At 41.7% G+C, this 17,186-nt stretch overlaps 1 protein-coding gene across 2 annotated transcripts in view; it reads left to right on the top strand.

The window, feature by feature from the left end:
- Window positions 1-16,719, top strand: part of LTK (leukocyte receptor tyrosine kinase) — an 89,803-nt gene extending 73,084 nt beyond the window's left edge. For both annotated transcript variants that reach the window (XM_030950307.1, XM_030950305.1), the window contains 12 exons: window positions 370-522; window positions 1,267-1,377; window positions 2,033-2,219; window positions 2,926-3,016; window positions 4,269-4,333; window positions 6,798-6,927; window positions 8,143-8,240; window positions 10,524-10,616; window positions 11,216-11,317; window positions 13,241-13,375; window positions 13,711-13,801; window positions 14,435-16,719. In XM_030950307.1, coding sequence (XP_030806167.1) covers window positions 370-522; window positions 1,267-1,377; window positions 2,033-2,219; window positions 2,926-3,016; window positions 4,269-4,333; window positions 6,798-6,927; window positions 8,143-8,240; window positions 10,524-10,616; window positions 11,216-11,317; window positions 13,241-13,375; window positions 13,711-13,801; window positions 14,435-15,208 — 2,030 coding nt within the window. In that variant the 3' untranslated portion in view covers window positions 15,209-16,719. The remainder of the gene's footprint in view (window positions 1-369; window positions 523-1,266; window positions 1,378-2,032; window positions 2,220-2,925; window positions 3,017-4,268; window positions 4,334-6,797; window positions 6,928-8,142; window positions 8,241-10,523; window positions 10,617-11,215; window positions 11,318-13,240; window positions 13,376-13,710; window positions 13,802-14,434) is intronic.
- The last annotated feature ends 467 nt before the right edge of the window (window positions 16,720-17,186 follow it).

Here is a 17,186-nt window from a genome sequence, read left to right as displayed (position 1 = left end):
GTCAGATCTTTAGCTGTGGTCATTTCTTTAAGTATTTCCATAGTGCTCTGGGACCTTTTTTCTCTCAATCTCTAAGCCAGGAGAGACACCAGCCATCAGGTTCAACCACACATCCTCAGTCCCTGACTTTTCCAGGTCAATTCACTTCAAGGCCTTTCTGTTTGCTCAAGGGACCAAATATCTTCTTCCCTACTGATCCCCATCAGGCTTCTGACATGTCCACACTGCGTTAGACTATCTGCTCTCCTACAGAAAAGGAGAGAAGTTGTAGGTACCTGCTGGGTTTTGTTCTGTTGGCTTTTTTACCTTACTGGAACAAGACAGGAAAACCTGAACTAAGCCCACTGTTGTGTCTGATTCCTTGTTCAGCCATGGAGAGTCATGGTGAGGTGGAGGTTCAGATCTATCTTAACTGCAGCCACTGCCACTCAGACAACTGCAAGAGGGACCCTGACACCAACCTGCCAGTGTGCCAGTGTGAGATGGGGGCTGTGCTGGCCAATGACAATGTCACTTGCACTGGTAAGTTAAGAAGTTTTAGCCTCACTGGATAATATCTCTATTCTTTATATCATATCTCCTTCTGGCTTTCTTGATGTTCAGTTCCTGAGTTACAGCTAGTGGATCCCGTGGACAAGGTGGTGTGACAAATGTCAGTCAAACATAGGACTGAAAATTCCTGCTGACCTTTGCTTACATGCTGAGCTGCATCTCTGCCACCATCTCCAAAATTCACATTTGGATTAGGCAGGAGGTAAAATATCTATAAAGAGACATGGTGTGAATTTCCTGAATGGGCTCAGTGTATCAGATATTTAAGCATAAATGCCTCTCCAGGATAACGTAGCACCTACTGCTGAGTTATTTAAGCCACAAATTGCTTCCTTCCACAGCAGTTTCCTGCTGTGCCTGTCAGCTGATGCCTTGTACTCACAGTTATTTCCTTTCATAGTCTCTTGGAGCTCCAAAACATCAAGACTGTAGACACTTTCAGCTTATGAGTACTGATGTTACCCATTTATAGAAAACTGAAGAATGGATAAGAAATCTGTGTTTTATTAGTTTGTGTTCTATCTTCACAATGATTTAAAAATTATTTAAGTACTTTTTCAAACTTCAAGATTATAGAGGGATTTGCTGTAATTTTTATAAAATGCTCTGACCATGATCTCTGTACTGTTTTCTGGAATATAAGCAACATTCAGAGGGATGCTTTACAGTAGCTCTTGTTTTCTGATTCATGCAGCTCTGTTTTTATTCTTCCAGTGCCCCAGGGTCCTATACCAGAGGGACAGCTGTCTCTCCCCCTCCTCTTAGCTGTGGTGTCTGTGATTGTGGTGCTTGGAATGATCCTCACCTGTGGCAGCCTGTCCATCAGTAAGATACACTTACTTCTTATCACCCTTTGACCTGGCTTTTTCCAGCTAAATTAGACAAAAGGAGACCACCTGGCCACGTGCCACTGCTTTCAATACTTGGAGCCAAAGTGTTGCGGTCTCCCAAGTGGATTGGAGGAACAGGGAAAAAGAAGTGATAGGAAACATCACCACCCACAGTTAGGCACAACCATAGTCCCAAAGGGCAAGGACTACTCTTCCCCACTAATTGCCACAGAACAAAAGAGCTAGGGAAGCCTTCTTAGCAGGTGTTTCTGTAGCAGCCACTGCAATACTAGATGAAATCACAATCTGTAATTAAATATATAATTCATTCAAGGAGATGTTTTGCTTTTTTGGATTTGATGTCCGCAAGATGTCTTGTGGAGCACTCTTCCTCAGCCAATGCACAAAGCTGCATAGGAAACTTAAGTTGTTCCCAGGTGATTAGGTGTTTGCAGGAATAACAATTTTTACATATCCACTACTAAATCACTGAAGACTGTGAAGAAGAGCATGATACAGCAAGCCAGAGATGTTTCTGGACCATTTATAATTCTGGGATTGGTGTCATTCTGTTTTGTGTGGCTAGCATTAGCTCTTCTGTCCATGTGTCGATCTTGTTTATGCATTTTTATTCATCTGTCTGCCCTCAGTTTATCACCTGAAGAAGCAGCAGCTGGAGGGATCCAGAGCACGACTGCAGAGCCCAGAGTATAAACTGAGCAAAATCCGCACATCTGTCATCATGACCGATTACAACCCCAACTACTGCTTTGCAGGGAAGGCTGCCACTCTGAGCGAGCTCAAGGAGATCCCACGGAAGAACATCTCTCTGCTTCGGTGAGAAAACAAGGCCCACCTCTCTTGCTAACTGCAAAGCACCCAGTCCAAGTCAGCCAAAATACAACAGATGTGATACTAGCTATGTTCTCTAAGTTAATTTGATTCCATGAAGTTCTCAAGCAGAAGCGTAAGATTGTGAGTCTCCTGTTCCATGTTCCCACACATAGGTATTTCACCTCTGCTGTGATTGCGGTTTTATTGCACTTGCCTCCTGGCAGCAGCTCCCTCCCAAATCTATAGCAGTATGTCTATTCAGCATTTCCTATCACAAGGAAATTTCCTGTCACAAAGAGATACATGCTAAGTTGCCCTTCATCGTCCAGATGATACTGATCAAAGTTATATAAGCTTTAGAAGGAACAATTAGATCATTCTTACGTCTTATACAGTCTCCTGAAGACATCAGTCTGCAGCTGATGTCTTCCTTTATTCTGTTGCTCTCCATTTTTCTTGTCTTTCTTTTGCCACAGTTGGTGATAGACCCTAGGATTGAGCAGGCCTATTTTTTGTTCAGAACCATCGAGGTACCAACCTCCCTTTTTTAGTGATAGTGGCAGAAAATACTGATAAGCTATTTTCAGAAGTTTTGAGTTGAAATCAAACTCTCTTTTTGATTTGTATTGGACTGGGTGAAAAGAAGAGCTTGGCCAGCTCTTGGATCCAAGGACATATAACTTCTGTTACCCCTCTTCTTTTCTTGCAGGGCACTAGGACACGGTGCATTTGGTGAGGTTTATGAGGGAACTGTGGTAGGCATTGCAGGGGACCCCAACCCTCTACAAGTGGCTATCAAGGTCAGTACCCACAAATTTCTCCTACAGCAATAATTACCCATAAGAACCATGTTATCCCTATTCCAGCTGGAAATGCATGTGTATCACATGCATACTGGCATATGCATATGTGTGATGCAGGCTTGGACACATTGCTGCATCCAGGCATTATCAGCTTTGACAAGTGCTTTCTCAGAAGTTTTTCCACATGATGTATTTAAAAATCTGTGTTGTTTCTCGATTACTTCCCTTTCTATTGAGAGTAGGGCTTTTCTACTCTATGTGAAATTTTCCAGTAGTTTTTTGATATTACGCAATGTTAAGGATGCTGTTGTGAATATATATTGCAACTTCACAATAATTTCTCTGTCATTAATGGCAAGAGACAATAGGCTGGTTTTCTCTGAAATGACTGCTGTTGCATCAGGATTTGTCAATTACTCAGCTCTGAAGTTAACGATGCTCATATTCTGCTTCTGTTATTTTATAAGCCTGTGACTCAGAGAAACAAATCTACTTCTATGAGTTCAGCTCAAGAACATAGCCGTCATTAATTATAAAAAGTTCTCCTGTTATTTATCCTGTCTTTCATGTCATGAACTTCCCTGTGTCGCTGTACAAATGTGGGTGAAAACCCAGGACACTAATAAGCAGTTGGAACTGCCCAACTCAGTTTCACTGTCCAGGCTGGAAGATGCACCAGAGCACAGTGGCAAGCAGAAGGAGATCAGCATGTCATTCATTTGTGGTAATCCAGTTCATCTGTATCAGCAGAAGATGTCCAGATCTGCTGGCAGGAAAGAAAGCTACAGGGGCACGTGACACAAGTATTTCAATCAAGTGGCTGTGTGTGTCATATGGCATGCAAGCATGTGCTGCAACGTGGACACAAAGAAAAGGGAGAATAAATAACAGCTGTCATTTAAAAAACCTTCCTAGGTCTGTATGTCCCCATCTAATATTTTTCTTGATGTGTACCTGAAGATATTTTTGCTCCAGAATTGTGCATAGAGTTCAATTCACATACACACACACGCACACATAAAATTTTCAAGTAGGTCACTGTTTCCTATCCTGACTTTAACTAGCAAACGGGTCACATGCAGTGCAATAAACTCGGCACTGAAAGGATGAGCCCCTGCTCTTAGGCGCCTGAGGTGATTTATATGTTACATGCTCATTCTTTTATTTTCTTTTTTTTTTTCCTTTTATCTCTGGTGGCCACACAAATATTCTCAATTCTTTGGTGGAATGGCCCTCACTGCCTCAACAGACCCTACCAGAAGTCTGCTCTGAGCAGGATGAGATGGATTTCCTGATGGAAGCATTGATTATCAGGTATAGTTTAAGGGGCTTTTTTACTGATAGTGGGCAGGGGGAAAAAGAGTAATGCAGATAATCATAGAATCCTTTATTCCCTTGCCTGTATTCAGAAAATAAATTGTCTTATTTTTCACCAGATGGCACTTTAGTAGCATATAAGGTACTAAGTGTTTATCTCAAAAAAGATAACTGAGGTTCTTTTGTTGCCTGTTTCTGGTGCTTTAATGCCAGTAGGCAACTTGGCTGCACACAGCAGAGGGATGGAGAAGAGAATCAGAAGGACAAGAAAGTTCATGGATGAGATAAAAGCAGTTTAATAGGTAAAGCAAAATCTGTGTGAGCAAGCCAAGCAGCGCTGAAGAATTCCTTCCCTACTTCCCGTGAGCAGGCATGTGTTCAGCCACCCCAGGAAAGCAGGACTCCATCATGCACAGCAGCTACTTGGGAAGACAAATGCCAAATTTTTGATTGACCCTCCTCCTCCTCCTCCTTTCCTCCATCATACACAGCAGCTACTTGGGAAGACAAATGCCAAACTCTGATTGACCCTTTCCCCCCCCCTGCTCCTCCTCCTCCTTTCCTCAGCTTGTGTAGCTGAGCATGACACCATACAGTATGGGATGTACTTTTGGTCAGTTGGAGCCAGCTGTCCTGGCTGTGTCCTCCCACAACCTCTTGTCCTCACAGCCTTCTCGCTGCGGGGGAGGTGTGTGTGTGTGAAAAACCTTAATGCTGTGTAAGCACTGCTCAGCAGTGGCTAAAATATCAATCTGTTATCAGCACTGTTTTGATCACAAATACAAAATGTAGCACCATATGAACTACTGTGAGGAAAATTAACTCTATCTCACCCAAAAATCATTACAATTTAACAAAAATTTTGGTTGATTGGTTCTGCTGATCCTGTTCAAAAGAGTAAGAAAGTGCAACATTTTTGTACAAACGTTCTGCATTTGATTTGATGTCTTTGCAAGCTTGACAGAACCTTTATAAGGTCGTATGTGCATGACCCTCTGACAGTGAATTATAAGATGTTGACGGTGGTCACAAGGGTTTTGGGGTGAAGGAAGAGATGAGATGGGCTCTATGATCAGAAGGCTTGATTTATTAAGTTATGATATATACATCTATTATAACTATACTAAAAAGAAAAAGAAGAGGAGTTTCCAGAAGCTGCTAGCTACCTAAGAAAAGTAAAGAATGAATAACAAACCAGCTCTCTCAGACTGTGTCCGAGAGATCTCAGTTCTGGATTGGTCACTAACTCCAAACATCTAAACTGGGCTAATCTAGGCAGACCTGCCACATTCTACAGCAGCAGATAACCTATTGTTTATGTCTGGTTGCTGAACTTCTCAGCTTCAGCAGGAAAATCCTAAGAGAGGATTTTTCATAAAAGAAATGTCTGTGACAATAAGATCTATAAAATCTTCTTGGAAAATATAACAGACAAAATATAACTCCTCTTATCACCTGTACTTTAGGTATTCCAGCCTTAGAATTTACTTCATTAACAGAAATCCATAATCTGAAAACAATAGTAGGATCATGGATGACTTTAAAATAGTAGCATAGTCAAGGTTAATTGTAAGTACTTGGAATTTATATATTTTGAATTTGTGCAATGTGAAGTTCCTCTTCTCATTGTCTGGCCCAGCTTATACTTAGATGCTGGTTTTCTACTATTAAAGCATGAATCTCATGAAATAGTGCCACTCCCTACAGTCTGCAAGAAATGTGGTAGCTGAACAGGAGGTAACACTGATGTATGTTTTTTTAAAGAGCAATTTTAATCAATTAAGGAGTGCCTTGATTCACTTAGTAGCACGACTCTTTCTCTTCCCCAACTTCCTTTCTATTTTTAGTTCCTTTTTTTAGTTCCTTTATTATCCAGGTAATCATTATCTAAGGGAAGATGCTGCTGTCTAATGACTGAGTCTTACTGTGCTTCGTGACAAGCTCAGCTTCCTTTTATAAAAAGCAGAATCACATAAGCAGCTGCTGCAGTAGGTATTAGCTGAGTCCCTCTGGCAGACTAAACACTGAGTCCCTAGTCCCAAACTAGACAGCACTATGTCTAAAATAACCAACACTGAATTAAAATTCCTACTAGCCAGGACTTTGTATCACAAATACCAATGAAACTTGCATGCTTAACTTTCTTATCCCTCTCATGTCACTCATCTTTCAGTCAGTGTGCCCATTAAATTCTGTCTTCACAGACAGAAGACTCTGCTTTGCTTTTAGCTTTTCATACCTTCTGTTGAAGACTTTTCATGGGCAAAGCCAGGTATAACCCTTTCTTGGGGCTGTCATAACCAGAGAGGCATTTTGATATGGCTGAAGATTTTTTTTAAAACTGCATCAGGATTTGCTTCAGTCCAGATTGTCAAATATGAAGGCAGAAGGAGAATGGATGGATGTTGGCCAGGTACTAATGCTGTGTTTCTCTTCCATGTGCTGTAACCTTGGCTTTCAGTAAGTTCAATCACCAAAATATTGTGCAGTGCATCGGTGTCAGCCTACAGACACTGCCTCGCTTCATTCTGCTGGAGCTCATGGCTGGAGGAGACATGAAGAGCTTCCTTCGGCAGAACCGACCCAGGATGGTGAGAGAGCTTGCATGTGAGGCTGTGGTTGATTTTAGTACGACTGCTTTTATGTTTTTATCAACTGGATAAAGGCGCTGAAGCCAAGCTAGGCTGTGTGTGTGTCCCAGCTCCCACAGACTTCTGGATACTTGTGTTGGTTTGCTGGATGCAAGCAGGTGTCAGTGAGACAAAAACCAAGCAGGGCAAGAAACTCCAATAATTGAGGAGGTAAAATCCTGTCCTGCCATTGTAGACTTCACTGACAATTAGACTATAAATAATTGGTCTTCTTTTTTTCAATACGTGCTTTGTTTTCCATGTACTGTGATGGCAAGTGAGGAGCTGAAGTTATAATCAGAATTCATAGCACTAAGTCCTCAGCAGGTGTGCGTCGGCACCATATGGAGAAGTACAAATTTATACCAGTTGAAGAGCTGAGCCTAATTTATTTGATATATCTCAGATTTTGATTAGCAGCGTAGTAATTTCTCTACACCCTTCCTAAGAACAATAAAGAAGTTCCTAGAGAAAAACTGACAAAAATTTCCCTATGGAGAATGATGTAAAGGGGGTGAAAATAAGCAGGGCTCCTGGAAAAAGTTTTCTTTATTGTTCTTAGGGAAGTGCAGATGGTGAAGGGTTAGTACCAGTCCCGGAGTCCTGTAGTAAAGCATTCCTTTTTTGCATACTGCTTCTGAGGGTAATCACTGTTCTTCTACCAGGTACAGATAAGCTGATGAATGCTGATGTTGGTGTAAAGATGTGCACTTGTGCATTTTTACTCTCTCTCACTGTGTCTTGTTCGTGCACTAATTTCTGTTGATAATTTATTTACTCACTTTTTAAGAGTGCTTTTATATTCTCTTCTGTCTCACCTTTTAAACCTGCTTGTCTTTTGACTTCACATAACACAACAGGGAGTAGTTCTCTCCCACCCCCTTTAACTGGCTATTCACACCAGGCCATAAGTCTCTTGCCAGATTGCACTCATGTATGGTGCTCAAGAGGGGGGAAATCTCCGGAAAGTTTTTGGGATTAAACAAGAGTTTACTCATTTTCTAATTCTTTGACCTACTTTATGTTCCTCTTTGCTCCTGACTCATTTAACTCTTCCCTCATCCTGGATGTATATCTCTCCCTTTCCCTTCTTCTGTGCTTCTCTGACTATACTCTGCCTGAATGATATTCTTCTACTTCACTCTCCTTCCGTTACCATTTTGTGTCCTTTTCCAGAATCAGCCATCCACACTAACAATGCAGGACCTGCTGAATATAGCCAGGGATATTGCCTGTGGCTGTAAATATCTGGAAGAGAATCATTTCATCCACAGGTGAGGAGAAACAGTCTCTTCTGATCCGTCTCAAGGTGCATCAGGCTCATACACTTTCTATTGGCAGTGGATTAGACGTGACTAATCTCCACAGGGAGACAGATTATTTCCTCTAGCACTGCAGGCTTGTGTGTAGATGACCAAGTGGATCTCCCTGAGCTTTTTAGGAGTTAGGCTCTGCACTGCTCTTTGCAGTCCTGGAGGGAGGGCAGTGTTCTGTTCCAAGTGAGAGGGTTTAAGTACTAGTTTATGGGTGTCTGCAACGTAGAGACAGTTGAGGTTAGCCCTGTAGTCCACTAGATGGTAGTGTCACTCTGTGTTGGCTGATGAGACAATAAGGTATTTATTTCCTTTCTCATCTCTATCTTGACTTAAATGCTTTCCCTATCCCACCAGCACAGGACAGTCCATAATATTTGAGCCAAAGGGTAGAGAAGGGTAGGGCAAGGGTGACAGGACATAAAAACACATTTCAGGCTTTCTTCCCAGCTCAGTGTCTGACCTGCTTGCATGGTTTTAGGAAGCCCATACTTGTTTCTTCAAATTCCTTTTTGCTCATTTGTTGAGCAAAAAATGTTGATCCAGCATGCTTCAAATAAGACCAAATTATTATAGAAGGGATAAAGGTTGTAGTTACCCTTTTAAAAATTCTGGTTGGCTATTGAAATTCTTAATTTTTTATTTAGAATTATTTCAGCTCATAATGTTCCTAGGCATAGTGGGCAGCTGGCTTCCTTATTGTGAATTGCATGCTGTGTTCAGTGCTTGTGTGTAAAGGAGAGGAGAGCCCTTGCACACCAGAGGGTCACAGAGGCTCTAACCAAACCAAGGCATAGCCTGGAGATGTGTAAGGCAGGCAATTGGGCTCACCCACATGTGCAGCACATGTGGGGCTGCACAGCATAGAGATAGGAAACAGTGGGCAGGGGCTGGAGCAATCCGGGGAAATAATGGCAAGCAGCCGTTGGAGCAAAAAGCCGGGAGGTTGAGATATGGAAATATGTTATATGGCTTTATGATTAGAACATCTGAAACAGATTTCTACTGTTTATATTGCAACAATAAGGAAGTTCTGGTGGAAAAGGGTTAGAGATTTCTGTCATTAAAAAAGAGCAGTAAGAACATGCAACAGGTTGTGGCTCTTAGATCTCTTAAATCAGTATTCTAATTGGAAACCTCTGAGTTAATCACTACAGCATTCTGTTTTAGAATCCTTATTGTAATAGTAACAGCAGTGTGTGACTTTAAAAAAACAAACCTCTGAGTCAATCTTTGCACTGTTAGATCTGTAATATAAGCAACCTGGGAATGGATTCATTTTGTCTTAGCCAACAATCCAATAAATCTGAACACAAGGAATTTCCCTCAGGTTTTGTATTAGTATTTGTTAGTGATGTCAGCATTGCTTAGAGTGGGTTGGGAAATGAAGAAGGCTTTCATTACAGATATTAGAAATCCTAGGGGTAGTGTAGTGGGGTTGTAGAGAGGCTTCTACAGGGCAGGAATTGTCATCTAGGAGTCACAGGTGATAATAGAAGAGAAAGCTGAACCTGACTTCCAAATCCTCAGAGATTTTTCAAGGTTGGCAATGGAAATAAACATATGAGTTGTTCAAGGAACTTATTTTTCTTGGCAGTTAACAGGACCCCCACAGTGCTATGATTCTAATGACTTTCTTTTCAGAATTCATATTTAAAATGAGCAGAAATATTTTAGCCTTGGCCATGAAGGCATCACTTCCATTTCTCACAAGCTAAACTTGCACCCAGCTAACAGCTGCTTCCACGTGGAGCTTTGACTGATTCCATGGCAGATATCCAGAAGTAACAAAGCAACAGATTACCAAATCTGGTTCTACATAACTTTTCAAGCAGTTTACTAAGACTGTCTAATAGCACCACATCTGTAACTGATGAGGATGCTGGTGAGATGTCCCTCTTTTAAAAAAATAGAGCAAGAAAGAAATCTGTCATAATGTGGTTGAAGCAAAAGAGGTTAGGTCTGTTCCTCTTCTGATACAGATGTTGTTTTCTGCCTTAGTGAAAGAAGGTGTGAATGGGGAAAGTTTGGCAGATGCTGGGTAGAAGATATAATTCAAATACAGTTTAAGAATTGTGGTTAACAAAAACGATAATGTAACTGGAATTCTTTCATATTTTAACAGGGCTCTTCACATTTGTTTAAAGATTACTCAAGTAAGATTTGCAGGACTGGGTCTAATACTTTTTTTATTCCTTTAACTACTTAAGAATTTAGAATTATAATTAATTTTAATTTTTTAAGAGATATAGCTGCAAGGAATTGCCTTTTGACCTGTACTGGAGCAGGACGAATAGCCAAAATTGGTGACTTTGGAATGGCCAGGGATATTTACAGGTAAGTGAAGGGCAATTTCAGTTCTGTGAGTAACTCAGTAATCTGTATAATTTTGACAGTTTTGAACTGTTTCATGATATGTGAAGCAGTGGATTCATCCATTAGGGGTCTGAATTTGATGAGCAGTTAACTAACTTGTGTTAACAGACTGTAAATTAACAGATCTACACTTATGAGCCAATCCACTTCAACTGTGGTCCCAGGAAACTACAAACACTTGTGGACACTAAACCAAGCATAGGCAAATTTATTAGCTATTTGATCATAAATAATCTTAAATTAAAATTAAAAACCCCCAGTAACCATACTTATCACTTCATGATGTCAAGAAGACTTCTGTACCAACACCCTGTGCAAAGCATTGGCAAGTTTGATGCCTTCAGCTGTGCACAAGAGCATCCTCTGTTTCCATCTCAGTTGCAAAGAGGATATAAAATCCTGCTTCAATGCACTGTTGTGTTGATGACTTTTCCTTTTTCTCACTTGGCCCCCACTGTTACTTGCAATCCCCAGCTGCTGTTACTGTGGTGATAAGATCTTTTCTGTATCGAAGCCAGTTCAGGCTGTGTGACACTCTCTGTGTATTTCATCTTTCCCAGAGCAAGTTACTACCGCAAGGGAGGAAGAGCCATGCTTCCTGTCAAGTGGATGCCACCAGAAGCTTTTCTAGAGGGCATTTTCACCTCCAAGACTGATACCTGGTAATAAATGTCTTTTAATCACTTCTGCTACTCACTGAAAAACATCAAGAAATGTACTGCTCAAGGAACAAAAGTGTGCTCAGCAGTAACCTTAAAATCAGAATTTCCCAGAAAAATATGAGAAGTCTTCCCACTGCATTCAGTAGAAGTATGGCTAAAGAATCCAGAATAAGAATTTAAATGTTGAATGTAAATAGAGGTCATAAAAATTTGCTGTTCATAAAAGTAGAATATTACAAAAAGCCAATCAAGAAGTAAAAGGCAAAAGCAGATTAGATTCTCAGGAAGTTTCAGCTAAAAATCCAGACAAATATCATCAAAATCTTCCCTCAGCCTTCAGAAACTTCCAGTTTCCATCAGTGACAGAGTCTGCTTATATCTTTTGTAAATTACTCTCTCTGTACCACCCAGGATTACTTTTTTGGATATTTTTTCTTGTTGCCTATAAAATGCCAGCAGGTTTAATCAGAAGTCCTTGCTGGTTGCTGAGGAAACAATATTTATATACTGATTTCTCATACGTCTTGATCTTTCTTTAAAATAAGCGCCCCCTCAACAGTAGCACATTCATGCACAGGTGCTGGGGTATGGATGCTTTCCAGTTGCTTAAGAACACTTTCTCTGTACAGCAGATCCTTCAATATGCTGTACTGAGGCATTCCCTCAAATGCCACACTGACCCAGTTTCCTGAAGTTGTTAGCGATGCCGGAAGACAAGGATTGCTTATCAGCGCCTAGTTGTGAGCAGCCAGCACTTAATATTTTGAAGGAAAGTGCTACAGTTCCTGTAATAGGCTATTATAAGTAACATGCATATACTGGAAATTTGACCTTTGTAGCAAAAAGTGACTGAAAATTCTGACCCTGTTGAAGTCTTGGCAGAATTCTCTTGACTTCAACGAGTCTAAGTCATACATAATTCCTAGTGGCACTAACTATCTGACCTGTGGATATAAAAAAAGCACAACCATATCAGAAATGCTGCTGCTTTGCAATTTCACTGGATGTCTCTCCCTTGATTTTATACTTGAGCATTTTGTTCTGAAACACTGATTCAGATATTTAGGAAACATTTGAAGGTCCCTGTCTGACCATCTAGGAGCCATTCTAGAAGTCACACTTGCACCTCGAGCTGAGTAGAGGTTCCTTCACAGCTACACCCCCCCACATTCACAGTCAGACCAGGTTTCCCTACCAGCTTGGCCCCAGGTTTCCCATAGCAGGGCCTCAGAGGTCGGGATACTTAAAATAATTTAATCAAGACGCAGTAACAAAAGAATGACTTGAGCTCCTTCCTCTGAAGAGGGACCCCAAACAAAGGAAGTTCTTGGCTTTTATACCCTCACAGTCTAAATGTGCTAAAGTCTGGAGTCATTGGATCCTGCTGTGTCTCTGGGTGTCCGGTCACCTGGCCATGCCACAGGTCCTTGTCCCTTGTTTTGCGGAGGGTCGGTGCCAGGTCACAGCCTCTTGCCTTGGGCTTCTGCCACCCAGAGCTCAACCTGCAGCCAAATTACCAGCACCAAGTGTATTCCTCAACACAAAAATCTCAAGTTTTCCCAACTAAGGCAAAAAATATCCATGCCAGGTCTAACAGTTCTTTTTAGTTAGACCATACACAGCCAAGGGTGCTTTGGCATTTCCTGCTGTACTAATAATGAATGCAGCAGAAAGAACACCTTCAGAGTTACTAAATATTTTGAAACCTCTGCAAAACTTGTTTTGGAGCTTGAGCAAAGGTTTTGATTGATTGGGGTGTCTTCTTATGTAAACATTGACTCATTATCACACTAATTGTATATTACAGTAATTGGACTGCAGCTTTGAAAGGTCATTGCTGTGGTGTTGCCTACACAGCTACAAGCTAGGTTTGTGGAGCACAAATGAAATCTGACTGGTATTTTTGGCTGGTTTCTGACACAGGTCCTTTGGAGTGCTGCTTTGGGAGATTTTCTCTCTAGGCTACATGCCCTACCCTTGCAAAACCAATCAGGAAGTGCTGGAATTTGTCACCAGTGGAGGAAGAATGGATCCACCAAAAAACTGTCCGGGGCCAGTGTAAGTATTTCCTTACTCTCACAAGCCAAGGTGTAGTATCTGTCAAAAATGTGGTTAAAGACACCTCTACTCCAGGAAAGGTGATTGCCCTCTGTGTTAGGTGGGTATTGCTAAATATGTCTTGAGCTACTGCCTCTTGCATACAGGTTAGAGCAATACAGGATTTCCTTTAAATAGCAGCTCCCCAGTCAGGCAGGATCCAGGGATGTAGAAATGATAGATCCACTTTTGCACTCCTCCTTTGAGCCATGTACCAAGTGTGATCCCTTGGACTCTTGATCACTTTATACTGAATAATCTTGAATAATTTCTTTTTTTTTTTTTTTAACTTTAAGGTACCGGATCATGACACAGTGCTGGCAGCACAGTCCAGAGTATCGGCCAAACTTCTCTACCATCCTGGAGAGGATCAAATATTGCACCCAGGTACTCGTCTTTGGTATTCAGGTGGATGATAATCCGTTCAATGCCAACTATTCAAAGACATTAGCTTTAGACCCTAAGGCAAGTGAAGGGTCCTGGCAGACTGACATAATTACATTACTGGTAACTTAATGAGTAATGTGGTGGTGCTGTTGGCTCTTTTCCAGTGTTCATCCTCACTCTCCCATCTTCCACCCAGCCATAATGAGCATATACTGTGCAAATGGATGCTTTTAGCTCTCAGCTTTTTCAATTGCAAAACATCCTTCATTTTGTGATAGAAAGGTATTTAGATCGCTCTCAAGGTCCATATTCTGACCTTGCCTAATGTTGCTCAAAAGCCACAGCTGAATAGTTATGGAGCAGAGAGGGGGAATGAAATGGCACAGTGAGTTCACTATCCAGTAACATTTAACAGCTCCTGGTCTGGATCCAACCTCTCAAATGAGAAATTTTATGCTACAGCTTAGTCACAGATTTCAATGAAGCACAGTCTCTTCTCAAAGGAGACATGTAAGTCTCAACAGCATGTGATGTCCAGATGGAACATAGCACCTTGTTTGATGTGCAGGAGTATTGCCCAAACCTGTGACAGTCACCCTGAAGATGTAACAGACTCTTGTCTCTCTTTTTCAGGACCCTGATGTGATCAACACTGAGCTGCCCATGGAGTGTAGCCCTGCACCAGAGGATGAAGGGAGTATGGTCATGCGCCCAAACATTTCCAGTGGGATAGTGCCGCTGCTGGTAAGCCCTTCTCTCACTCCTCAGACAACACCTAAGACACTGGAATCCCACCATGCTGGGCACAAACTTGTACAATGTCCACAAGAACTGCTGGTGGAGAACCTGAGCAACCGGACTGCCCGAGGGCCCAGCCTGCCATGCCTCAGTGATTTCAACGGTGGGTCGTGGTTTCAGCAGACCTCAAACCAGAGGCTGGAGCCCAGCAACCCATCCGCCCACAGACTTAAAAACAAAACAAAAAATCTTTGGAATCCAACATATGGATCATGGGTGCTAGAGAATATCTGTCACTTCAGCCCCACCTCCAAGCTCAAAGCAAATCCAGAGCAGGAAGATTCAGGCTTTGATGGGAATTGCAGTTCTCCTAGCTCTCGGGCATCTCCAGCATCTCCAAGTCAAAGTAACTGCCCTCACCTGGATATCAGTGGGATTGAACTGGTGAAGCTCCAGACTTTCCCCTGTGGCAATGTAAATTATGCTTATGATGACCTATGCTATAGTGCCAAGCACCAGCCATCAGCCTTGGCAGAGGTCAGAGCAGCTGTGCTAAGGAGCTCCAGTCTTCACAGAGATGAAAAGCCTTTTTGTAAAAAAGAGAAAACATCAAGAGAGAGAGACTCTGGTCTGTCTTTGTCAGATGACCTGAGTGTTACTCCAGTATAGAAATGGTTCTTCCAAAGATCAGGGAATGTGTGTGTCTGGAAGGACTGCTTCCTGTTTCACTAACTTCCTCCACTTTAGCTCGATCAGATGAGTGAAGTTTCAACATCAGCAATGTTCTGCTTCCTCTGTCTACCTGCTGGATCCCACATTGTTAAAGGCACTTGCATTTCTATCTCTGTCCTTCAAATGCATTCCACTGAACCAGCTTAGAAGTGGAGAACAATGGCATTGTTTGTTTGATTCAGAATGCGATTCCTATGGAAAGAACTCCTTTTCAATCTGCTCAGGTGAAAAGAAATGGACCTACCATCCAGCTGCAGTATTTGGCTGAAAATAATGGCCAACACAGGTTGTGCTTCTTTCTGAACCAAGAATCTAAAAACATGTGCTGTGCCAGCAGCAACCAACTTGCAAAGGCTACTACATTCCTGAGAGCTTTTTACAGTCCTGGTGAATTACTAATGCTTATGCACTATAAGGGAAGTAAAAAAAAGTAGCAGCCACATTTGCATCTGTTTTATTAGTAGACCTTGTGGAAGCTATTGCTCAAATTGGAAGCAGTAGGAAGAATGAAAAAAAAAAATCAGGCTCCTCTGAGCATGTGCTTTGTAAACAAGCAATGAAGAGGAAAACATTTACCATTAAAAAAGCAGTAGATGGTGGAGCTGATAATATTCCTTTGAGTAGTGAAGGAAATGTGCTGCTTGCCTCATGGTGTTGCTCTCCTCACAGCTCCTGGCATCGAAGGGGCAGGTGGTTTTTCAAAGAAGGGTGAGCTGCATGGTGTAATGAGAAATGGACTTATCTTTTAATGGACTTTACTTAAAATGAACTTCATTTTTGTAAGTACTTTGATATTCAGCATTCATTCTCTATGCTGTGTTGGTAAGAACTTAGCTGAGGTTCTTGGGTAACTATTTAGCATTTGGTATGATGGAGTTCTTGGTTTTAATACTCTGAGGTAGAAAGTAATGCAGAGAAGAATAGTGAAGGGAAATCTAATGCAAACCCCACTTAGGGTCTTCTTTTTACAGGAAAGTAGAATAGCTCAACCATTTGAGAAAGCTAAAGCCATGACTTGGCTTCACACAGCTGAGCAGGTAGCAATTGTTCCTTGCCTTGCAAGCGCAGACTTGTTTATAAAGGTAGTCATTTGTTTCCAAGACAGCTCATTTCTAAGGCTTTCTTCAGTTATTCAGAATCTAAATTCATGTTTAGGGTTTAAAGCTGCAAAATAAGGAGACTGAAAAGGCAAATAATTTGGATTAAGTCTGAACAGTCTTGGAAGCATTCTGTTCTTGTACCACTCCTGAATGCCACACCTACTGTGGCAAATTACATGCCGTCTTTGTGTGTAATCAAGCTGTGTAGTGAGATGCCAGTTGTAGACTTCTCCAGCTCCTTTCTGAGGCAAGAGTTTCTCTGGTATATGCTTTATGCTTAGTGATCAGCTGCATGTCAGTCTGAAGGTTCAGGCTAGCAGGCAATGGCTTGCTTAGACCACAGACTTCCTGTCCTTTACATCAGTCAGGGTGGACACTACTGAGCTGCGGTAAAGAAAATCACAGGGTGAAGAGTCTGAATCCATCCTCAGTGAAAGGCATCTTCAGCACAGGTTTATGCTTCACTGGTCTGACTTTCTATCTCTTCCACGCTTTGTATAGTTTTAGGCCTTTGACTTTAGAATGGACAGTTTTATAAAATGTCAATTCAGAGCATACAAATACCTTAAGAGCAGGTGTCAAGAGGATGGGAGCAGACTCATTCCAGGGGTACCCAGCAACAGGACGAGGGACAACAGGCACAAACTGAAACATAGGACATTCTTCCTGAGTATGAGAAAAAAACATGTGTTTACTTTGAGGATGACAGAGGTGAAAGAGGTAGCCCAGAGAGGCTGTGTAGTCTCCTGCTCTGGAGACACTCAAAACCCACCCAGACATGATCCTTTGCAACCTGCTGTAGGAGAACCTACTTG

The sequence above is a fragment of the Camarhynchus parvulus genome, chromosome 5, assembly GCF_901933205.1.
Source record: "Camarhynchus parvulus chromosome 5, STF_HiC, whole genome shotgun sequence".
NCBI lineage: Eukaryota > Metazoa > Chordata > Aves > Passeriformes > Thraupidae > Camarhynchus > Camarhynchus parvulus.
Note: the sequence above shows the minus strand (reverse complement) of the source record. Positions and strands in the feature narration are given on the sequence as shown.